General features: G+C 44.0%; 1 protein-coding gene across 2 annotated transcripts in view; it reads right to left on the reverse strand.

The window, feature by feature from the left end:
- The window catches only part of TTLL9 (tubulin tyrosine ligase like 9), a 55,664-nt gene extending 33,787 nt beyond the window's left edge, over nucleotides 1-21,877 (reverse strand). The window contains exons 1-4 of one of the 2 annotated variants that reach the window (XM_081256091.1): nucleotides 21,856-21,877; nucleotides 21,527-21,570; nucleotides 5,727-5,838; nucleotides 4,399-4,584 (exon numbers count right to left, since the gene is read on the reverse strand). In XM_081256091.1, coding sequence (XP_081112217.1) covers nucleotides 4,399-4,584; nucleotides 5,727-5,838; nucleotides 21,527-21,570; nucleotides 21,856-21,870 — 357 coding nt within the window. In that variant the 5' untranslated portion in view covers nucleotides 21,871-21,877. Of the gene's footprint in view, nucleotides 1-4,398; nucleotides 4,928-5,158; nucleotides 5,421-5,726; nucleotides 5,839-21,526; nucleotides 21,571-21,855 lie in introns of those variants that run through there. The other variant, XM_081256092.1, reaches the window with a different exon arrangement.
- Nucleotides 21,878-25,386: the final 3,509 nt, after the last annotated feature.

Consider the following 25,386-nt stretch of genomic DNA (forward strand, 5'->3'; position numbering starts at 1 on the left):
AGCTGGGAATTGGTGACAGTGTTGAACTGCCCACTGAACCATCCCTGGAGTTGACCTTTCATCATTCAAGGAAATTCCCTGGGGTCTGTAAGCTTGAATGAGAAAAAATTTTTCATCTTTATTTTCATTAACCCCTGAGCAGATTTTCACATTTCCTTCCATTATGAAAGCAGGCAAGAAATCCTAGTAGTACTAGCCAGGCCTGTGACTTTGCTCTCAAAAAAAAAACTCCAGTTATTTTCATATCACGTTACAACTGTTGCTGATATCTATCTCCAAATACTGGTTCTACCCATTATGACCTTGAAACTATGATAACGGTTGGGCCTGCTGTTAGACTCTCTTTAATGGTTAATGAAAAGAACATATATTCCTACAGCATAAAGAAGGTGTTAGTATTTGTGGTGGCCCCGTGAGAAGTACCCGCAGGCCTCTGACTGCAGGAGAGTAGCTGACAGAACACCAGCTGCGGCGGCAGAAGTCCAGCCCTGCTTGCCAGGCCACTGATGGGGATGCAGGGACCCGAAGGCTGGCCCACTCCTGGGAGACAGGGGGCTCCTGACAGTGACTAGGGCTTGAGGCCTCCGTAGGCCTTGTTGAAATTCCGTCAGGCCACAGGGCAGTTAGGAGACTTCGCCCACCCTTCCTTCCCTCTCTCCCTCACTGGGGTTGGCCTTGGTGGAGTGACAGCTCCCTCAGCCTCCCCAGGCTCCCTCCCCGTCGTCTCACAGGCCGAACTCTGGCCTGTTAAATCTTGTCTTGGCATCTGTTTCTCGGAGGAGCCAGACAAACACAGCTTGTAACTGTTTTTCAGTACAGTTGCTTTCTTTTATAATCAAACATACTTTATGTTATGCTTTTAAAAACGCTATTCTGTGATGGGGTCCACACATGACACCAGATGCCAAAGAGAACAGTTCAGAACCCCTGCCTTCTTGTTTGAGCTACTGTGAATTGGGTTTTCTGTTATCTGCATCCAAAACATCCCAACTCTTAGGAGATTTCAGTGAAAAAGTGTGAGAAGCTCTGGTTGGGGTAAACCCATGTAAGAGAATGTTAAAACTCGGCTCTAACCATCCTGCAGTTTGGACAGAGGCCCCCCAAAGCCCAGAACAGCACAGTGGTTGCCCAGGATGCTCACAGCCCTGAGTGAAGTGTTAGACCAGTTCTGTGGACATACAGAGAGACTGACAGACAGGGTCCTGAGAGCCCAGCACCTGCTTCCTAGCCACACAAGGGAGGCTAGAGGAGCAAGCGTGGTCCCTATGATCTGGGTCCTGTCTGTTTCCCTGACAAACCAGAGGGCCTGGGCTGGTGGGAGGGGAGGACACTTAGATGGAAAACAAACCTTTGGATTGAGACGGGTTTTACACTAGACTCATGGGGGGCGTGAAGGGGCTGATGCTGCCTGCTCCCTTCTGAGTCCAACTCAAACCCCTCTTTCTAGGACTGCTCTGCCGTCACTGAAGAGGAAGAGGAAGGCTCGCAGGCCCTGGGGAACAGGGCAGAGGACACATCTGAGGGAAAAGGCAGGCTGGTGGCTGCCCCAACTGGCCCGGCCACTGCAACTATGTGAACTATGTGAACATTTTTTCTTTTTTAACATTTCCCCACACCAAAGGAATCCAAACAACAGGATCCCAGAGCTAATGATCTAGCCCAGTGGTTCTCAGAGTGTGGTACCCAGACCAGTAGCATCCTCATAACCTGGTATGATGGTTAATTGCATGTGTCAACCTGGCTGGGCAATGGTGCCCACTTGTTTGGTCAAATGCTCGTCTAGATGTTGCTGTTAAGGTATTTTATAGAGGTGATTAACATCTACAATCAGTAGACTTTAAGTAAAAGATATCAGTCTGGATGATGTGGGCTTCATCCAATCAGGTGAGGGCTTAAGAGCAAAACTTGAGGCTTCTGGAAAAAGAAAGCAATTCTTTTTTTTTTTTTCTTTTTGCGGTACGCGGGCCTCTCACTGTTGTGGCCTCTCCCATTGCGGAGCACAGGCTCCGGACGCGCAGGCTCAGCAGTCATGGCTCATGGGCCCAGCCGCTCCGCGTCATGTGGGATCTTCCCGGACCGGGGCACGAACCCGTGTCCCCTGCATCGGCAGGCGGACTCCCAACCACTGCGCCACCAGGGAAGCCCAAGAAAGCAATTCTGCCTCAAGACTGTGACAGAGAAATCCTGCCTGAGTTTTCTGCCCTCACAGATTTCAGACAATATCACACAGCCAATTCCTTATACACACACTAACGGCTCCATTTCCATGGAGAGCCCTGACTGCTGCACCTGGGAATTTGTTAGAAATGCATATTCTCAGGCCCCACACCAGGCCTACTGAATCCAACACTCTGGGGGTGCGTGCTTTAATAAGCTTTCCAGAAAATTCTCAAGTTTGAGAACCGCCCCTCTATATTCTCACTACTCAAAGTGTTGTCTGTGGACCAGCCCCAGTGGCACCACTGCAGACTCTCAGGCCCCACCCAGACTTGCTGAAAGGGGCTCTGCATTTTAACCAGATCCCTGATGATTTGTGAGCACGTTAAAATTTGGGAAGCACTGACCCAGTGCTCCCCAGGGGCAGGGGGAAGAGGCAGTGTTGTCTGGACTCTCAGAGATAACAATAAAAACGGTTAATTATTGGGCACCTAAGTGCCAAGCCCTTTATACAGCTTGTGTAATTCACGTATACAACCCGTGTAACTTCACTGAACCCTCTCACAACCCTGTAAGGCAGGTATACCCATTAAGGTTGTTTTACAGATGAGGAAATGGACTGAGAGGGGTTTAGTAACCTGCTCAGGCTCACACAGCTCATAAGTGGCAGATCAGAATCAGAACCAGGCTTCTAACTAGAAGCACCCACTCTCCACGCCAGACAGGGCGCCTCAGCGATTCAGAAGAGAGGGGACACACACACACACACACACACACACACACACACACACACACACACACGGAGCCAAGATTCCTCCTCTTAATTACAGCTGTCTCTGCTGCTAACAAAGGCGGGGGCTGAGAAAGGAATCAACTTAATATGCAATTGCTTGTTCCCAATTAGCACAAATTGCCATTTGTCTAAGGAGATAATGGTGGGAACTGGGATCCTCCCGGCGGGTTGCAGCGTTCATCTGCCTAACACCCTTCTGAGCCCTCCTCACTGGCCTTCCCGCCTTCCTGGGCAGGGGGCCGAGCCTTCCAGCGAGACTTCAGGAGGCCTGGGTAAACCCTGGCTCTGTCCCCTTTGGGAGCATTTGGTGTTTTTTGCCAGTTTCCCCCTCCACTCACCTGTGCTATTGGCTAAATCTGCATCAGCCAACATTAGCCCATCTCCAGCTCCACAAGGAGGGCTGCCCCCTCCTACCTTACCCCCCAACTCCCTTCCTGGGGCCAAGCACATTTCCAATCCCAGAAAATTCGAGGGGGGCTTTGACGATGCCATTCAAGGTTATGGTGGCATTGTGGTGAGAGCCAGTCCTGGCACGAGGAAGGGCTGAGGGGCCGGCAGGTGCTCTGGTACCCTTGCCCACCACTCAGTTTCTTGGTCTAGGGCTTCCTCCAGATGCAAGGCCTTTGGGCATGCAGTTCCCTCTTCCTGGAATGCTCTTCCCTACCTCTGGCCTTCTCCAGGCTGACTCCTCTGCATCCTTCAGGGTGAAGCTCAATACTAATTCTTTTTAAAAATTTTATTTGTTTTCTTTTGTTTGTTTGTTTTTCAATACTAATTCTTATAACAACAACAACTATCATTCATTGAGGACCTAATATGTGCTGTATCTGTGTTAACTCATTTAGTCACACAACATTATGTGATAGGTGCTATAGTTATTCTCACTTTGCAGATGGGGAAACCGGGACACAGAGGAGTTAAGTAATCTGCCTGAGGTCACACAGTAGGTGGTACAGCTAATATTTGAACCAAGGGGTTTGGTCTCAGAGCCCAATCTCTCACTTCTTCAGAGAAACCTGCTGAAGGGCTGGGGGAGAGATGGGGAGTGATGGGGAGGGATGGGGAGTGATGGGGAGAGATGGGGAGATATGGGGAGCGATGGGGAGAGATGGGGAGCGATGGGGAGGGATGGGGAGGGATGGGGAGGGATGGGGAGGGATGGGGAGCGATGGGGAGAGATGGGGAGAGATGGGGAGCGATGGGGAGCGGCAGATGAAGCTTCACTCCCTTGCCCGCCGCTCACCTCCTACTGTGCGTCTGCTTTGTAACAGGTCCCAGACCGAGAGTTGGGGACCCCTGCTTTAGGGAAAGGCAGATGGTGCATCTAAGACTGAATTCCCAGGCACAGTCCTGTCCTTCTCCACTGGCAGACTCCTGTGTCAATGGAGGATCCCTGCTCTGGTGCCCGGGACACCCCCTCTCCCCAGTCCCCAGCACTGGGCACTCACAGGCTTCATGATCCAGGTGATTCCTGGGGTTTTGCGAAACTCCTCCACAAACAGATGGTACTCGCAGGGCATCTCGAAGGTTTTGGGGAAGAAGTCGCACTTGGCTGCCTCCAGCTTTCCCGCCTCGCGTTCCAGCTGTTTCCGGAAGCGCTTCAGGTTCTTCACCATGTAGTTCTTGCGGGTCAGCTGAGCAGCACGATGGACAGGCAGGCCATTGGCGCTCATGCCCACTGCCCTGCACCAACTGTCCCACCAACTGCCCCCCACAGCCCTCATTCTCTGTATGGTCAGAGTAACAATAAGAGGGACTTCCCTGTGGTCCAGTGGGCAGGACTCTGCGCTCCCAGTGCAGGGGGCCTGGGTTCAGTCCCTGGTCAGGGAACTAGATGCTGCATGCTGCAACTAAGAAGCCCGCATGTTGCAACTAAAAGATCCCACACACCACAACGAGGATCCCACGTGCTTCAACTAAGACCCGGCCCAGCTGAAATAAATAAATAAAAATAAATCTTAAAAAAAAAAAGAGGGGCTTCCCTGGTGGCGCAGTGGTTGAGAGTCCGCCTGCTGATGCAAGGGACACGGGTTCGTGCCCTGGTCCGGGAAGATCCCACATGCCGCGGAGCGGCTGGGCCCGTGAGCCATGGCCGCTGAGCCTGCACGTCCGGAGCCTGTGCTCCGCAACGGGAGAGGCCACAGCAGTGAGAGGCCCGCGTACCGCAAAAAAAAAAAAAAAAAAAAAAAAAAAAAAAAAAAGAGTAACAATAAGAGTAACTTTGACTGAGAGCCTGCTATTCTATAATTATCCCCACTTTATAGGTGAGGAAACTGAGGCTCAGAAAGGTTGTCAGTTGCCCAGAGCTATCCAGCTAACAGGCAGCACAGCCAGGGTTTGACCCGGGTCTGTCTGATGCCAAAGTTCTTTTTCTAACTGCTAAGCTGCACTAAGCTTTTTAAATCTCCCACCACCAGCCCCTCTAGTCCCATCTTTGTGGTATCGTTCCTCCCAGTCCTCCCTCCCATCTCCAGACTCCAAACAGCTCAACTTGCCTCACTTTGAAATCACATAATCCCTCAAGCATCCTGCTTCTTCAGCCTTTGCACCTGAAGCCAGACGGCCCATGACCTCAGTCCCCTCCCCAAGGTGGCCTGTTCCTCAGGTCTGAGATCCCTATTCCCTCACACTGTTTAGCTCATCATGAATCTAGGGCACATATCTCTCACCTGGCAGGTACCCCAAATTCCCTTGTACTTTTCCATTCTGGTCCTTGTACCCCCAAGCCAACTCCTGCTCATTGCCACACCCAGTCCCCTGGGCCCACCCAGCTCACCTCGTAGTGGTTTCGGAAGTGACTGATCCGCATGTGTTCATCCATGTAGGTGTGGTCGAAATTCTCCCGGAGCCAGCTGACATCGCACCAGTAGAAATCCCACTCTCCTTCACTGGGGGTGGGGGTGGGACAAAAGTCAGGACCTGAGGACCTCAGCACTGCCGGGGATCTGGGGCCCAGGGAGGTGCAGCTGAGGGGTAAGCAGCGGTATGTCCATCAGGTAAGTCTCAAGGAGGTGGCCTCGGGCTGTCGCTGCCCACTATGTACTTTATGAGGCCTGAGTGAAAACTACAGAAATGTCCCTGCAAAAATCCAGGCTACTGGCTTCCTTCGAACAGTCAGCAGATCTGGCCACGTTGAGCCCAGATGCCCCCCCCGGCACCCACCACCTTAGACAGGGCACACCTTCTCCAGATCACAGTCCCTACCATGCCCTACGGCCCATGACAACAGGCCAACCTTACCTGGTCATGTTACCTGCCTGGGCTCTGGAAGCATCCAAGTAGCCACCCCTGAGCCCACATTACCAAGCAGTGGAAACAGGCAACATTTATAAGCTCTTCCCAGTTCAGAAAGCCCTCCTCTCACTGAATCCTCAGAGCAGCCCCAAAAGTGACTACGATCATGCCTGGATCCCTAAGACAGGGACAGCCTTGCTCAGTGAGGACATGGCAGCCTCAGGATTCACACCCAAGCCTGCCCGACTCCAAATTCTGACCCTATTCTTCACCGTCATGCCAGAGAGGGGGACAGGAAACCAGACTGATCTATCAAATCCAGATACCAGAGCTGGAGTACACAGAGGAGGTGCTTGAAAAAGACTTGACAGGAAATGAAATACACCACCATGATTACTTCCAATTTTTTAGTAAAAAATTACAGATATAACTGAAGCCCTGTGTATATTCCTGATTCTATCTCGTACTCTCCTGTCCAAAAGGAAGCCATTAGACTGAATTTGGAATCATTTCTATGAGTGTCTTTATAGTTTTACTGTGTATATATGTACGTATCCATATGTGGCACATGGCATTGTTTGGCATGTTCTTAAAACTTTCTAATGACTAATACTTCCGCTTCCCATGTGCCAGACACTGTTCTAAGTACTTTACAAATATTAACTCATTAATCCTCATAGTAACTGTTAGATTCTTTTATTATGTCCATTTTAAAGATGAGTGAATTGAGGCACAGAGAGGTTAAGGAACTCACCTAAGTTCATAAGCTAGTAAGTGGCAGAGCAGGACTGGAACTCAGGCCATCGGGCTGCAAGTTCCAAGCTCCGTGGTTAGAGCTACTCTTGTCTATTTCCTTTCACAATTGGCTTTTTTTTATTTAACCCACCTTTTGTTTTAGTTGAATGAATGGATGAATGAATGAATAATGAATTATTCATTCATTCATACAGCACATAGGTGTTGAGGCTGTCTTGGTGTCAGAGACAATGTTGGATGCAAGGATATAGGGGGAACAAAAACACCTGGCCAGGTGGTACATACAGTCCTGTGGGGAAGATAAAAAATAAACAAGGAGGGCTTCCCTGGTGGCGCAGTGGTTGAGAGTCCGCCTGCCGATGCAGGGGACACGGGTTCGTGCCCCGGTCCGAGAAGATCCCACATGCCGCAGAGCGGCTGGGTCCGTGAACCATGGCCACTGAGCCTATGCGTCTGGAGCCTGTGCTCCGCAACGGGAGAGGCCACAACAGTGAGAGGCCCGCGTACCACAAAAACAACAACAACAACAACAAAAATAAAATAAAATAAATAAACAAGGAAACAAATACACAACTCTCTAATGAGGAATTGTGAAATGTTATAACCCAGTTGGAATAACCCTGTTGGAGGCCATGAGGCAGGGCAGCTGAGGGACCTATTTAGGTGGAGGCTACCCTGTGGAGCTGACCTTTCAGCTCAGATCTGAATGGTAAGGAGGGACAGCCAGACCAAGGGCAGTGGGGAGAGGGTTCCAGGAGAGAGAAGGGCAGGAACTGAGGCCCTGAGGTTGGAAAGGGCTCATTCAAGGATATGGAAAAAAAGCCAGAGTGGAGGGAGAAACGTAAGGGATGACACTGAAACTGGAGTAGGGCCCAACAAACAGGGCCTTGTAGACCATGATGTGGATTTTGGATTCTTTTCTAATTCCACAAGTTTGTTCATTTTGTACACCATCTTCATGATTATCACAGTCAAGTTGCTCTTAAATCAACCAGGAAGACATTAAACTGCTCAACAAGGCCAACAGGAAATCCAGGTTCTTTCTACCTTCTCATTCTGCCATCCTTAACATGTTGTCTTCATGCTCATCACCTCAAGGTCACAAGATGGTTGCTGCAGTTCCAGGCATCAAGGACAGCTTTCTTTGTGGGAAGCAAGGGAGGGGACAGCTCTGGCCACATCTGTTCCAAACTCTGACCTAACAGGCTGATGGTCTGAATTGGGACCTCGTTCTGTCTGGAAATACCAGACCCCAGCTTAGGTCCTAAGGACAAGGCCTCACATTCACAGAGCCATGTCCGGTGTAAAGGCCCTGGCCTCTAGCCTTTCCTGACTTGAGGACTCTCAAGGCAATTTGGGATCAGCCAGGAAACAACCTGCTTCATGGACTCCCACACCATCAGCACCAGACAAACCCTCAGACCTTCTTCCACTTGACCATGGAACAAGGCTGAGGAGAAACAGGGGGCAGCCTCAGATCACATGGCAGGTCAGGACAGTGCCTTTTCCCATACACCTGCCGGTCACCTCCCCCGCCTCATCCTCCACTATATCCAGTTCTTCTGGATCCAGGGAAGGAAAACTCATTCTGATATTAGTGTGATACATGAGAGAACCAAGAAGGAAAATCCACAGTATCTGCCATCATCACCACCATCACCATCATCACCATCACTGTAATACTCCCCAAAGTGCCAGAGAGAGGACTCTGCCATCTTGGATTACCCATACCACGCTTGCCACCATCAGCCAATTCCTAATTTTTTTGTGGGATGATTTAGTAAGGGTCTCTCTCCTCTGCTAGACTCCAGCACAAGGCAGCAGGAAGCATGGATTCACCTATTCACTCATTTGTTCCTTCAATTACTGAGAGGCTGCTAGAACAGGGAGGATGAACCTGGGACTCTGCAGACAGCCAGACTAGGTGCAAACCCTAGCTCAAGCCCTGACAAGATGAGTATATTTTTCATTTTCCAACATGGTATATTTTTCCTCTTTTTGTCCAGTTTTTTCATCAGGAAAATGGGGATGACAATAGCACCTACCGGAAGGTTTGCTGGGATGGTTCAAAGAGGTCATGCGTGTAAAGTGCGGAAGAGTGTCTAGGAGGCTTAGTTGTTGTTATGCAACAAATATTTATTGAGGACCCTGGCAGGGTAGCTGGTTGCCCTCACCCCTCATATCTATTCTCTCCTTTTTCTACAGTCATAGAATTTCCAACATTTACCTGGAAAATGTAGTCTACATTTTTCAGATTCCCTTGCAGCTAGGTGTGCCCACATGGCTAAGTTCTGGCCAGTGAAATGCAGGGACTTCTGGGTTGTGTCCTTCAAGGGTAGGACATGCCTTTTCTTGTCTCCTTCCTACCCCCTGCTGCTTGGAATGTACAGGAACTCCACCGGAGACCATGAGGATGAAGGCCTCACTCAAAGGGTAGCAGAGAGGAAAGATGGAAGCAGATGGGTCCCACATTTCCATACCATCTTTGAACCTCCTACATCTGGACTTCAGTGGGAGGGGTAAATAAACTTCTAGTCTGTCAAAGTCTCTTTTATTTTGTGTCTCTGTTACATGCATCCAAACCTTAACCTTCACTAATATTAACACCTACTACGTCCCAGGGATTGTTTGCTTTTTCATCTCAGCATCCCCAGGGCCCAGCATAGAAGAAGAAACGTAGGCTTAGGGGTCAAAAAACTTGTTCAAGGTCACAAAACTAGTAAGTGGTCAGGACCTGCCATCACCGGAGGATTCACCCCACAGGTCTGTGATGGTTGCATAGAGAGCTATAGGACACTGGCTGTGGAATAGTCAAACTGAACTGGGTTTGAATCCCACTCTGACACTTACGTGCTGTGTGACCTTAAACAATTGGCTTAATATTTCTGAACATAATCACATCTTTCTGGATGGTTATAAGGCTTAAATAAGACAGAGATGGCATCAGTAATGCACCTAACACATTGTGAATGCTAAATAAATGTTGGTCCCTGTCACAGCCAAATTGGGACAAGTCCCAGTGGCCACCCAAGGGAACTGGGACAAAAACGAAGGGAGACAAGGACCTGTGAGACAAAGGGAAGAAGAGACAAGGCTGGGGGTGAGGGTTTCTTACTCCTTTACTTCCACCCATCCTGGCCTGTGCTGAAGGACATCCATGAGAGTATTCATAAGAGTGGTCTTGAACCGGATTGACGGTCTATGCTCTCTGCAAGACATGGCAATGGAACACTTGCTCAGAATCAACTATGTCCCTAGGACAGTCCAGGGATAGGAAAAAAGGGAAAGGAAGAAAGGTCAAGTTCCATACATGGAAATGCCAAAACATAGAATTACTGAATTTTAGAATTGAGCATCATAGCATGAAACAAAATAATCAAATTGAGAATGATAGAATCTTTGAATCATTGAAAAATAACAGCAATCACTGTCTTCAGTGCCTTTCTTGGTCTGGTTGCTTTACATGTGCCATGGCTAATCCTTATACTAAATGATATGTTCTTGCAAATCCCCCTTTCTGTCACTCATCTGAGAAGATGGAATGGATATACTTTTCCCTCTTCCTCCTACCAGGACAACGAAAACCCCAGGACATTAGATATAAAACAAGTATAAGAAGACCCTGAAAGGTGGACAGAAGAAGGCAGATTAGCTAAGGACCTCAGGACCCATGGAACAGCATGCGGGGAATTCCCTGGGTTATCTTTTTGCCTCATAGATCCCAGATGTGGAGATGAAGAAGCTAGCAAGTCTGAAACACCAATGGGCACAGACAAAAAAAAAGCCTCCAACAAAAGCCTGCTCTCTCCAGCTGACAAAACCAGGAAAGGAACACTTAAGAAAATAACTTCTCTACTCTGGCCAACCCCGGCAGAAACAAATATGTGGCCCACCCTCACTTATGCTAGCAAAGGCTGAGTGGAGAATCTACACTTCCCACCAGGTTGTAACAAGGTACCCAATATCCCCCAAGACCCCTGGCTAGGCTGGTGTCAGAGAAGGTCAAAGATGTAGCCAGGACTTTCATCCCTAGCAGGTGGTAGTGAGGTGCCCACCACTGCTGTGTCAGTGGAGATCATGTGCCTGGGCTTCCACCCCAACCTGGCAGTAAGGAGGCACCCCTCTTCCTTGGGCTGATGTCAACGGAGGCCTAGTGGAGAATCAGGACTTTCAATACCACCCGGTGGTAATGAGGCTGCACTTCCTGTGGTGTTCATGTGGGTCAGGTAGGGAGCAGTAGCAAGGAACTCCTAACCCTCCCGGCCAGGGTGGTATCAGCAGAGGCCTAGTGGAACCAGAACTCCCATTCCACCCAGCAGTAAGAAGGAACCCCCTTTACCCTCAAGTGTCAATGGAGGTCAAGTGGCGAACCTGGACTTCTACACTCTATGGTAGTAATGAGGTGGTACCATGCCCCCTTCCCTGGCCGGAGTGGTGTCAGAAAAAGTCACCTAAAAGAGGTTTAAACAAGATCCAGAGTTCTATGGCATAATACCCCAAATGTTCAGGTTTCAACTGAAAATCACTTGTCATGCTAAGAATCAGGAAAATCTCAATGTGACTAAGAAAAATCAATAGATACCCAAGAGGGAAGAGATATGGGAACATATGTATATGTATAACTGATTCACTTTGTTATAAAGCAGAAACTAACACACCATTGTAAAGCAATTATACTCCAATAAAAATGTAAAAAAAAAAAATCAATAGTACCAATGCCAAAATGGCAGATGTGTTAGAATGATCTGACAAATATTTTAAAGCAGCCAACATAACAATGTTTCAATGAGTAATTAAAAACACATTTGAAGGATATGTGAAGAACACTGGAAGAAAGCAAGGATGTCCACTCTTACAACTCTTATTCAACATAGCACTAGAAGTTCTAACCAGTGCAATAAGTCAATAAAAGGGACATAGATCAGAAAGGAAGAAAGAAAACTGTCCCTTTTTGCAGACGATTGTGTAAAAATTCCCACGGAATCTAAAAAACAATTCATGAACTAATAGGTGAGTACAGTGAGATCACAGGATATAAGATGAACATACAAATCAGTTATATTTCTATATACTATCAATGAACACATGAACTCTGAAATTAAAAATACAATTTACAACTATTACTTTTAAAAAGAGGAATATTTAGGTGCAAATCTAACAAAACTTGTGCAGGACTTATGTACTAAAAACTACAAAATGCTGATGCAAAAATTCAGAGAAGATCTAGATAAATTGAGAACACTACCGTGTTCATGGATTGGAAGACTCAGCAGAGTAGAGACGTCAATTCTTCCCAGATTGGTGTGCAGATTTAATGCGATTCCTGGGATCAAAATCCCAGTAAGATTGTTTTGTAGATATAGATAATTCTAAAATGTATGTGGAAAGGCAAAGATATTAGAACTAGAATATCTAAAACAATTTTGAAAAGAGGAATAAAGTGGGGTAAATCAGTCTAACCAATTTTAAAGCATTATGTAGCTACAATAATCAAGACTGTGTGGTATTCACAGAGAAAGAGATACAAAGACCAAGAGAACAAACAAACAACCAACAACAAACAAACAACCAAGAGATGGACCCGCACAAATATGCCCAACTGAATTTTTAAAAATTATTTATTTGGCTGTGTGTGGGCCCTCGGTTGCAGCATGCGGGATCTAGTTCCCTGACCAGGGATCAAACCTGGGCCCCCTGCACTGGGAGCGTGGAGTCTTAACTGCTGGACCACCAGGGAAGTCCCTGCCCAACTGAATTTTGACAAATGAACAAAAGCAATTCAATGGAGGAAGAATAGCCTTTTCAATAAATGGTGCTGGAGAATTGGATATGCACATGCAAAAAATGAACCTAGGCTTAAACCTCATACTTTATATAAAGTATAAAGTACTTTATACTTTAACTCAAAATGGATCACAAACTTAAGTGTAAAATGTAAAATTATAAAACATAGAGGAAAATTTTGGGGATCTAAGAGCTAGGCAAGGAATTTTTAGATTTGACACTACGAGCATGGTCCATAAAAGGGAAAACTGATAAATAGGACACCTTCAAAATTAACAATTTCTGCTCTTTAAAAGACTCTGTTAAGTCAATGAAAAGGCAAGGTACAGCCTAGGAGAAAATATTTGCAACCACATATTTGACAAAGGACTACTATCTAGAATACATAAAGAATTCTCAAAACTCAACATTAAAAAGAAAATCCAATTAGAAAATGGGCAAAAGACATGAACAGATATTTCACCAAAGAGGATATACAGATGACAAATGAGCACGTGGAAAGATGTTCAACATCGCTTATCATTAGGGAAGTACAAATTTAAACCACAATGATATAGCAATACACAAGTATCAGAATGGCTAAAATAAAAAACCCTGACAACATCAACTGCTGGAAAGGACACAGAGAAACTGAATCACTCATACATTGCTGATGGGAATATAAAATGGTACAGCCACCTTGGAAAATAATTTGGCAGTTTCTTAAAAAACTAAGCATGCAACTACCATATAACCCAGCAATTGTACTCCTGGGCATTTACCCCAGTGAAATGAAAACTAACACACAAACCTGTACTTGAATGTTCATAACAGCTTTATTCATAATAGCCCCAGACTGGAAGAAAACCCAGATGTCTTTCAATAGGTAAGTGGTTAAATGCATGGTGGTATATCCGTTCCCTGGAATACTAGTCAGCAATAAAAAGGAATGAACTGTTTATACACTCAACAACCTGAATATATCTCTAGCGAAGCTGCTGAGTGAAAAAGGCCAGTCCCAAAAGGTTAGTATATAATGTGTGATTCCATTATAAAAACTCTTTGGGGCTTCCCTGGTGGCGCAGTGGTTGAGAGTCTGCCTGCCGATGCAGGGGACACAGATTCGTGCCCCGGTCTGGGAAGATCCCACATGCCGCGGAGCGGCTGGGCCCATGAGCCATGGCCGCTGAGCCTGCGCATCCGGAGCCTGTGCTCTGCAACGGGAAAGGCCACAACAGTGACAGGCCTGCGTACCTCCAAAAAAAAAAACAAAAAAAACTCTTTGAAAGGACAAAATTATTGAAAAGAGAACAGAACAACAGTTGCTGGGGGTTAAAGATAGGGTACGTTGGGATGGGGAGGAAGAGGGGGAGGGAGGGGAAGTGGGTGTGGTTATAAAAGGCTCTATGAGGGATCCTTGTGGTGATGGAAATATTCCATATCTTGACTGTATCAATGTCAATATCCTAGTTGGATGCTGTGCTATAGTTTTACTCTGTTACCACTGGGGGGAACTGGGTAAAGGGCACATAAGATCTCTCTGTATTATTTCTTACAACTGCATATGAATCCACAATTAAAATATTCAATTTTAAAAATTAACAGGTTTTTTTTTTTTTTTTTGGCTGCACATCTTGCAGGATCTTATTTCCCTGGGATTGAACCAGGCCCTTGGCAGTGAAAGTGCGGAGTCCTAACTGGACAGCCAGGGAATTCCCAACACATCTTTAGGTGTCTGGATAATGGCTACCTTTATCGAGGAATAATTAGAAGAGGGCATGTTGGTGATGTTCTGTTTCCTGATGTGGGTGTATTAAGTTTATGAAAATTCATTGAGCTGTAAAATTATGATATAATCAACTTTCTGTATATATAACAGAACTCTATAACAAAATATACCACAAATAAAGTTAAAGGGCTACCTATAGATTAAGGAAAAATATTTGTGGTGCTTATAATCCATAAGAGATTTGGACCAAGTACATAAAGAACTACTACAAATCATTAAGAAAAAGACAAACTCAATAGAAAAATGTCTAGAAGCTATGAACAGGCAATTAATAGCATAGAAATTTAAATGACCAACAAGCATGTTAAAAGATACTCAACCTTACCAATAATTAAGAAATGCAAATTAAAATACCAAGGAGAGGACTTCCCCTTTTGGTTATGATGTAAAAGACTTTCAATCCTATAGTAACAATGAGAAAAAAATGTACAAAACAAATATACTTGTCCATGGGGCTAGTGGAGAGCAATAGACAAAAGAAAACTTGATGAACTGATTCCAGAGAGAAACAAGGCCTTCATGGGGGGGAGCAGAGAGATGCAGCCGTTTCCAGATCTGGGCTGGCTGCCTGGCCTGGGGTGGGCAAGTGGAGGAACAAGCCAGCTGTGGAAGAGAGAGTTTGTGGCACCAGGAGAAATCAGCTGAGCTTACACATTATGTAGGATGGCAAAACAAATCAAAATCTGGAAGGGCCCATTCCAAAACCAAACCAAACCAAACCAGATTCTGGTAAATTTGCTTAAGAAAGGAACAGTAGAGAAAACAGTACAGCTGAGAGAAAACCCAGACTCCTGCATGTTTACGTGGTGTTTGCATTCCGGCAGCCCTGCCAGAGTTGAATTCAAAAATGAACAACAACAACAACAAAAATCAAACAAACAAACCAAAAAACGGAACTGCAGTCCAATCTCCTCCCAGGTCAAATACTAACAAGCTCAAAATGGCAGTACAGGAGGCTAGGCTTGGGGTGAACTCAGTGTAATTAAAGCTTTGGTCCAACCCATGTTCCCAGTGCATATAAAAGTTATGTTTACACTATACTGTAGACTATGAAGTGTGCAATAGCATTGTGTCTTTTAAAAATGTACATCTTATTTAAAAAATACTTCATTGCTAAAAAAAGTTAACCATCATCTGAGCCTTCAGTGAGTTGTAGTAGTAACATCAAAGATTGCTGATCACAGATCATCATAACAAATATAATAATCATGAAACAGTTTGAAATATTGTGAGAATTACCAAAGCGTGACACAGACACGAAGGGAGCAAATTTTGTTGGAAAAATGGCACCAATAGAATTTGTTGATGCAGGGTTGCCACAAACCTTCAATTTGTAAAAAACGTAATATCTGTAAACTGCAATAAAGCAAAACACAATAAAATGATGTATGCCTGTATATACACACACACACCCACATACACATATGTGTGTGTGGGTGTGTGTAATTTTTTTTTTTTTTTTGCGGTACGCGGGCCTCTAACTGTTGTGGCCTCTCCCGTTGCGGAGCACAGGCTCCGGACGCGCAGGCCCAGCGGCCATGGCTCACGGGCCCAGCCGCTCCGTGGCATGTGGGATCTTCCCGGACCGGGGCGTGAACCCGTGTTCCCTGCATCGGCAGGCGGACTCTCAACCACTGTGCCACCAGGGAAGCCCTGTGTGTAATTTTTTGGTCTTCACTGTTTTTTATACACGATGACCAGAATGGAATATAAAAAATATAAGACATGCAATAATAAAACAGAAAAATGTAATGCATGATCAAGAGGAAAAACAGCCAACTGAGATAAACTCATAAATGACCCAATTATTGGAATTATTAAAGGCTTTAAACAGATATTATAAATGTGTTAAAGAATTTACATGCGAAGTGAGAGAGTGGCATGGACATATATACACTACCGAACGTAAAATAGATAGCTAGTGGGAAGCAGCCGCATAGCACAGGGAGATCAGCTCGGTGCTTTGTGACCACCTGGAGGGGTGGGATAGGGAGGGTGGGAGGGAGGGAGATGCAAGAAGGAAGAGATATGGGAACATATGTATATGTATAACTGATTCACTTTGTTATAAAGCAGAAACCAACACACCATTGTAAAGCAATTATAAGATGAAAAAAAAAGAATTTACATGAAAAGGTGGATATAATGAGTAAATATATTTAATTACATTAAATATATATTAAATATATTTAATTACATTTAATCAGTATAATGAGTTATTGCAGAAAAGACACTGAAAGTCTAAAAAAGAACCAAAATGGAAAAATGTAGAACTGAAAATCATAGTATCTGAAATTAAAAATTCATAGGATGAGCTCAACAGGGGATTGGACATTGTAGAAAAAAGGATAGTAAAGTTAGTCAAAGGGTACAAATTTTCTTATAAGAGGAATGAGTTTTGAGGATCTAATGTACAGCAGGGTGACTATACTGTATGATAGACTTGAAAGTTGCTCAGAGTAGATCTTAAGTGTTCTTAGTAGATCTTAAGTGTTCTCACCATAACAACAACAACAAAATGGTAGTTATGTGAGGTGAAGGATGTGTTAACTAACCTTATTGTGGTAAACATTTTACAATATATATATGTGTATCATATCGTCACATTGTCCACCTTAAATCATACAATGTTTTATGCCAATTACATCTCAATAAAGCTGGAAAAAATTTAAGATAATAAATTTGAAGACAGGTCAATAGAAATTATTCAATCTGAATTAGAGAAAGAAAAAATTTAGAAGAACAGAATCTCAGTGCCTTATGGGATAATATCAAGCAAACTAACATACATGTAATTAGAATCCCAGAAGGAGATGGGAGCAAATAGGACGGAAAATATTTTTCGAAAAAATGATGGCTGAAAATTTCCAAATTTGACTAAATTATCAAGTCACAGATCCAAGAAGCTCAATTAACTCCAAGCAGAATAAATACAAAACACCACACACACAAAGGCAAACAAACTATAGTCAAATTGCTGAAAACCAGACAAGTCTTAAAAACAGACAAGGGAAAAAGACACATACAGGTGTGTGTGTGTATGTGTATGTGTAACTGCCGGGGCGGTGGTGGGGAGACACTGTAAAGGACAGCCGATTTCTCATCAGAGACAATGCAAACCTAAAGACAAAGGGACATCATCTTTTAAGAATTTTAAAGGAAAGTTCTTCAGGTAGAAGGAAACTTATACCAGATGGAGACTCAGAGCTATAAGAAGGGATAAAGAGTGGAGTAAATTTGAAATACTTTCTTCCATATCTTAATTTAAAAAAACAAACAGTTAACTATGTAAAGTGAATATAATGAGAATGTATTGTAGGGCTGGGACTTCCCTGGCGGTCCAGTGGTTAAGACTCCACGCTTCCACTGCAGGGGGTGAGGGTTCGATCACTGGTCAGGGAGCTAAGATCCCATGTGCCAGGTGGTGTGGCCAAAAAGTAAAAAAACCAAAAACAACAACAACAAAAAACTACATTGTAAAAAAAAAAAAAAAGAATGTATTGTAGGATTTATAATATATTTACAAGTAAAATATATGACAAAAATAGCAGCATGAAAGATGGGAGGGGAGTAAACAGAGAATGCTGTTCTAGGTCTCTTATGTTGTACACCAAGTGGTATAATATTGAGTCAAGGTAGATAGTGATAAGTTAAGGATGCATATTGTAATTCCCTAGAGCAGTGTTTTGTTTTTTTTTTAAATAAATTTATTTATTTATTTTTTGGCTGCGTTGGGTTTTCGTTGCTTTCTCTAGTTGTGGCGAGCCGGGGCTACTCTTCGATGGCATGCGCGGGCTTCTCTTGTTGTGGAGCACCAGCTCTAGGCATGGGCTTCAGTAGTTGTGGCACGCAGGCTCAGTAGTTGTGGCTCACGGGGTCTAGAGCGCAGGCTCAGTAGTTGTGGCACTCGGGCTTAGTTGTTCCTCAGCATGTGGGATCTTCCCGGACCAGAGATGGAAACCGTGTCCCCTGCATTGGCAGGCAGATTTTTAACCACTGCACCACCAGGGAAGTCCCAAAGCAGTGGTTCTTGATGTGTGGTCCAAGTACTCCTCAAGGTCCCCAACTCTCAGGGGTACGCAAAGTCCTCTCCTTTCAACAACATATCTTTGTGAGGCTAGATTTTCTTCCTACTCTTCAGGCAAAACAACGTATCACAACAGATTGAATACAGAAAAATTTGAGAAGCTGAATGTTTTCTATTAAGTCAGACACTGAAGAGCCTCACAAAAAATGTAAAACCACCACCACTCATCTCAGTAAATTTGGGGGAGGGAGAAAATAGTTATAGTTCATAAAAAATATGTTATTTATGCTTCCGTGTACTGAGTATGTGATTGCTTTTTAAATGAATTAATAAACAAGTATTTTTAAAATTTATCATTTAAAATTTCTAATGTGGTAAATATTAATAAGTATAAGCCGCACAAACAAAATTTATTACAGTTCACAATGATTTTTAAGTTGTAAAGGGATCCTGAGGTCAAATTTTGAAAACTACTGCTCTAAAGTAGTGAAATATTTAAAGCTAATCCCAAACAATAAAGAAATACAAGTTCAGGGCTTCCCTGGTGGCGCAGTCGTTGAGAGTCCGCCTGCCGATGCAGGGGACACGGGTTCGTGCCCCGATCTGGGAAGATCCCACATGCCGCGGAGCGGCTGGGCCCGTGAGCCATGGCCGCTGAGCCTGCGTGTCCAGATTGGAGAAAATATTTAAAATCAGGCAAATACCAAGTGTTTGCGAGAATGTGGAGAAATGATAGTGATGCTGATGGGAGTGTAAATTGGATAAACTTTTGGAGAGAAATTTGGCATATTAAACTCATCAATTGCTATTTCATACACATTAGACTGGCAACAATCTAAAAGTCCAAGTTTTAGCAACAATGTGCTAAAATGGAAACTCCTCCTCTGCCAGTAGAAGGCACTTTGAAGAACCACATGGCAGTATTTAGTAAGTTGAATGTGCATATACTCTACACCCAGCAATTCTATCCTAGATCTACACCTTAGGTAGATACCCTACATATGTACTCGGCAATATACATACAAGGACGTTCATCTGTAACTGTTAATATTTTTATGGAAGTAATCTGCAGCACACACTGTTGGTGGTCCATCCTTATCCCTTGGGCATTTGCCATTCCTGTGCATGCAAATCACAGGGCTTTCCTCTGCCAGCACCTGCAGTTCTTTACCTGAAGTCTTCTTCTAGCCCTTGGTCTGCTCAGCCAGTGCTTGGAGTAGATCTGAAGTACCAGGGAGTTAACTGCCCTCCCCCCAACAGCATAAAACCAGTGATGACTGAAGTTTATGGATAAATCCTGCAGCTCTTTCATCACTCAGTTGGGGTAAGTCTACAGTGTGTTCTACAGTATCTCATAGGAATCCCCCGTGGGATGGAGCCCCACTTGCCCACAGCAATAACCTGTCAATAATGCACTTTTTATTGGTTTCTTTCCCTTAGCTGTCTCACTTCCCCACTTCCCTGCCGATGCTTTTACTGGAATCACCTTCCAGATAAACGATCTGCTCTAACATCCTTATCTCAGGGTCTGCTTCTGGAGGAAACCAACATAAGACACAACCTAAGTGCCTCTCAGAAGGCAGATAGATAAATAACTTGTGGTATATAATGGAACTCATACAGTAGTTAAAATGTATCCAGAGCTACATGCACCAACATGGATAAATACTGAAAGTATAATTTTGTGAGACAAAAGCAGGGTGCAGAATATAACAGTATAATGCCACTTATGTAACTTTTATTCCTAGCCACTCGGGCAGCTAGGGGTGTCCGTGTGACAAAATGTGGGTCAATAAGATAAAAGCATAAAACTGCTAAGGAGGGTAGGTTCCTGGGAAGTGTTTATTCTTTTAATTTGAGAAAGAGAGAGATGGCTTGAGCCTGCCCTCCCCCGTTCTTCCCATCTTGATCATGACATGAAGGCTGAAGCTGCAGCAGCCACCTGGTGTCCATCAGGAAAATGTGAAGGCAATCACAGAGACACAAGCTCTGACATTGTTGAACCACTGCACCAGCCCTCCAGACTCTTTGTTACATGAGGAAAAGAAATACAATTTTTTAAAGGTACTGTTAGTTGGGTTTCCTGTTACTTGTAGCTAAATGCATTTCTAATCAATATCTGCCTTGATAAAACAGATGGATGGGTCCTGTTAACTGAAGTGCTCTTTGTTTTGTTGAGGTGGGAGTGGGTGTGTAAGTTTAGGGCCAGGATCTGGAACACAGTGGAACACTGTGCATGCAAGAGTGAAAGGTTTGAAATTGGTGGAAAGCAGTCAGTACAGAGACAAAGAAGGCAAAGAAGATGGGTGCTGCATGAGAGAAAGGTCAGAGGCCATGCATGCCCGCCCCAGAGGTGGTGTAGCCAGGAAGGGCATTAGAAAGAACAGAAATATATAATGAAATAGGGAATAGAAAATTCTAAAATATTTGCCATGGTGTGTGCAATGTAAACTACCTCCTCAAATTCCCACAAAAATCTTCAGTAAAGTCTGCATTGCTCACTCCTGCTTTGTGCAAGTGGATTATTTTTAAGAAATCCGAAGAGGTGCTGAGTTCTATAACCAGGTTATTGATGCAGAGCGATGCAGAAGTTCAGAGTGCAGTTGACATTTGCATTATCAAGTCAACTTCCCATGGTTGTTGAAGGAGGCAAGGAAACACAGTTAGACACAACATGGGCCATGGAGTCCAACAAGCTCTGCCACTAACACATGCTATGGTCTTGAGCAAGTAACTTAGCCTCCCTGAGCTTCAGTTTCCCCATCTGTAAAGTGGACATAAGAGTAGTATCTATTTCAAAGAATTGTGGTAAGGATTCGATGAGATATACAAGTAAAGTAACAAGCGCAGGGCCTGGCACGTGGTAAGTGCTCCCTAATTGTTTATTATCATTATCATTATTGAAGTAAAGAAGTGGGGAGGGAGGGATGGACAAAGGGAAGGAAGGCAGGCAGCAAGCAAGCAGGCAGTTAGTTCTGGGTTTATTGGATTGGGTGGGACCACTCACCGCTCTTTTCCCTTTGGCAATCCATGCCCCTTGTAATTTTGATTCTGCAATGAGAAAAGGAAAGTGATATAATTTTATGCATATCTACCCTGCTTCCCAAATCAACTTACTGTAGATATTAAAATGCTCAAACTATCAGACTCAACACTGCCCAGATGCTATGACATGTAACTCCGGCGTTGCGCGGCATGCCGGGACTTGTAGTTTTTTCTCTGAACTCATCATTTTCTTCCCATTCTAACCGGAATCCCTCCACAACTTCTGAATCCCTCCGCGATTTCCCTCCCTCTCTGGGACGATGGAACATCTGGATCGAGGGGCACCCCTACCTTCTGTCGTGACATGATACGATTCCCCAGGGCCCGACCCAAACCGTCACCGCGTCCCGCTCGAGCTTTTGTGTCCCGTTGCCAAGGCGACGGAGGGAAGGATCTGCCGCTCTGATTGGATGAGACAAGGACACGCCGTTCGCCGCAGCTCGCAGACTCGAGCTGATTGAAACCCTTGCGTGTCATTGCGGCCCGGACCCCTCTACTCCCCTCTACTTTGTCTCCCAGCCCCACGCCTCCGCGACCCTGGGGCACACCGGGCCAGAGACCGCCTGCCAGCCGCGGGCACTCACTGCCTAGCGTCTCCTCCGGCTGCACTTCGGTTGAACTAATAGCGCTGCGTCCGAAAAATTGTCAGTTTTCGGTCAATGCGATGGTTCTAAGTTTCCTTACTCGGTCCCTCACTGAGTTACCTGGTCAGTTGGTCACCTGGCCAATAGGTCACTTCTGATCTCTCCCAGTCACTCTAATTCTTAGGCACCAACTATGCTAGGACTCGCCTCAATGCCTGTAGTAGCCTCCTGTCTAGTTGTGCCCACTTTGCCCTATCCATTCCAATTCATTCTCTGCACTGCCGGCAAAGAGTCCTTTAAAACACAAATCTGATCTTGTCTCTCCCCTGCGTATAACCTGAAGTGGCAATTTATTCGTCATTGCATCCTGTATTGGCTCCCTGTCCTTCCCTGCCTCACTTCCCCACTGCCCTGGAATCTATATACCTATATCTATATAGCTGACTAGAAACTATTAAAAAATTTTGTTGTTGTTGTTGTTGTTTTATACCAACAAAACATAAGTTATGTAGGAATGTATCTAACAAAATATACGCAAGACATTCATCAAACAACAAATTATTATTAAGCATCTACTCTATGTCTTGCCCCATTCTTGACTCTGAGGATACAGCAGTGAACAAAACCAACAAGGACTGTGGAGTTAATATTCTCACAGAGAAAATTACAAAACATTATTGAAGGACATTAAAGAAGGCCTGAATAAGTGGAGGAATATACCATGTACATGGATGGGAAGACTCAGTATCATAAAGACATGTATTTTCCCAAATCCAATCAGGATTTTTGAGAGCCCTTATCAAACCAAAACAACAAAGTGTATTTGTTGGGGAAAGGAGATATTTCTCTGCTTATTAAGTCACATTAATAGGTGCAGGGAGAGGCAAATATTAATGGAATACAATGGAGATCCTAGAAACAGACACGGTGTGTGTGTGTGTGTGTGTGTGTGCACTTGATGTACCATAGAGGTGGCATCATAAGTCAGAAGGGAAAGGATGGAGAACTCAGTAAATGGCACTGAGAAACTGGCATTCCATAGGAATAAAAAATAGATACCTAATTCAAGTGGATTAAAGAATAAATATGGCAAACAAATATTTCGGACTACAGCTGACCCTTGAACAATGCGGAAGTTAGGGGTGCCAACCCCAAGCAGTTGAAAAACCACCTATAGCTTTACAGCTGGCATTCCCTATAGACGGTTCCACATCCTTGGTTCAACCAACCTCTGATCGTATAGTACTGTAGTACATATTTATTGAAAAAAATCTGCATATACGTGGATCTGCTTAGTTCAAAATCATGTTGTTCAAGGGTCAACTGTATATACATACATACATATATATATATATATAATTTTATGACTTCATGGTGAAGAAGGATTTCTTAATCAAGCACAACTCATAAGGGAAAAATTGATCTGTGACTCTCTCAAAATTTAAACTGCATGTAACAGAAGACATTGCAAATTGGATTAAAGGACAAGCTATAGACTAGGAGTAAAAATCTGCAACCTATATAACAAAGGGCAAGCATTCAAAGAACTCCTGAAAACCATTAAGAAAGACTCTCCCCCACAACCTGCAAAAGAAAAGTGAACAAAATATATAAATAGGGAACTTTCAGCAGAAAAAACTTAAATTGCCAATAGGCAACCGAGATGCATAAATCAAAATAATTATAAGAGATTATTTTAAATACATCAACTAGACAAAAATTAAAACACATATGCATGCCAAGTGTCTGTGAGCATGTTGGGAAACAGGAATCTTTATATGATTATATTCACACTTTGGAAGGCAATTTGGCAATATCTCATAAAGTTGAAAAGGCACACACCTTACAACTCGTCGATTCAATTACTGGATATACAGCTCATAGGCTCTCTGAATACAGCTGCACAGCCCATGGACTACCTTTTGTTTTGCAGCTAATGTGCAAGGTGACAACCTTCCCTAAAGAAATTCGAACACTTGTGCATAGGTCGTATGTATAAGGATGTTCTTTGCATATAATATAAAGCATTCTTTATATTAGTGGAAAATATTAGAAATGATTTAAATGTCCATTAGTAGGGTAATGGATGAATAAAAGGGGATATACCCGAATAACAAAATACTATACAGTGATTAACATGAATGATCCAGCTCTATATCAACATGGAAATATCCCCCAAACCTATTGTTGGATCAATAAAAGAAAGTTGTAGAATGATAAATATTTTTAAAGGTTACATTTGTGTTAATTATAAACACACATACAAAAGTATATTCTATATACTTATGGGTATATAGGTATTACAAGTTTAAAAACACAGACTGGAAAGATGCACACCCAAGTCCTGATAGCATTGCCTGTGGGGAGAGAATTAAGGAGGAGGAGAGAGGAGAGGAAACTTCAACTATGTCAAGTTTATTTGAAATGGTTTTTTGTAAACAACCCAGTTGAAGCAAATAGGTCAAAATATTCTTATCTGGATCTGTTTTTCTTTTTTTTCTAAACAAAAAACAAGCCATAGTAATAAAAGAAAATCAGTACTATGATAGAGGAAGTTTAGGATGTTTTGGGAATGCATTAACAGTGAGGTCTAACCAACTCTAACTGGGGTCAGCAGAGACTTCCAGGAGGAGATGGGAGTTCATCTGGTAAAGGGGATGGGAAGGGCATTCCAAGCAGAGGGAACAGCATGTATAAAATTGGAAGACAGAGTGAAGCATGTTTGAGGAAGTGAATGCAGATCAGTGACCAGGAAAGAGTGAAGAGAGGAAAGATGAGATGGCTAAACCTGTATGTTTTTGTTTGTTTCCTTTTTTACAGATGCAGAAACAGAGTCCTAGTGAGGGGAGTAGAACCCAGGCCTTCTAACTCCCTGTCAATTTCTCTGTGATAATAATAATGACAACAACAGTAATGAGGATGATGATAATGATGATGTGCTGTGTGCAGTCTGTCTAGTAGGTACTGTAAATATGTCCTTGCATTTAATCTCACTACAGACCTAGAGGGGTTTTTTCCCTCTCCATTTTACAGATGGTAAAACTGAGGCCCATAGAAGTTAAGAAATTTGCTCAGAGTCACAGTGGCAGAAGCCCAATCCCACAAGGCTTTGGGTGCTGTACTTAGCAGGTTGGACTTTTCCCCCAAGGGCACTGGTGAGTGTATTAGGTTCCTATTGCTGCTGAAATTACCGTAAACTGAATGACTTAAAACAGTACAAATGTATTAGCGTACAGTT

The sequence above is a fragment of the Mesoplodon bidens genome (genome assembly GCF_964165515.1).
Source record: "Mesoplodon bidens genome assembly, chromosome: 15".
NCBI lineage: Eukaryota > Metazoa > Chordata > Mammalia > Artiodactyla > Ziphiidae > Mesoplodon > Mesoplodon bidens.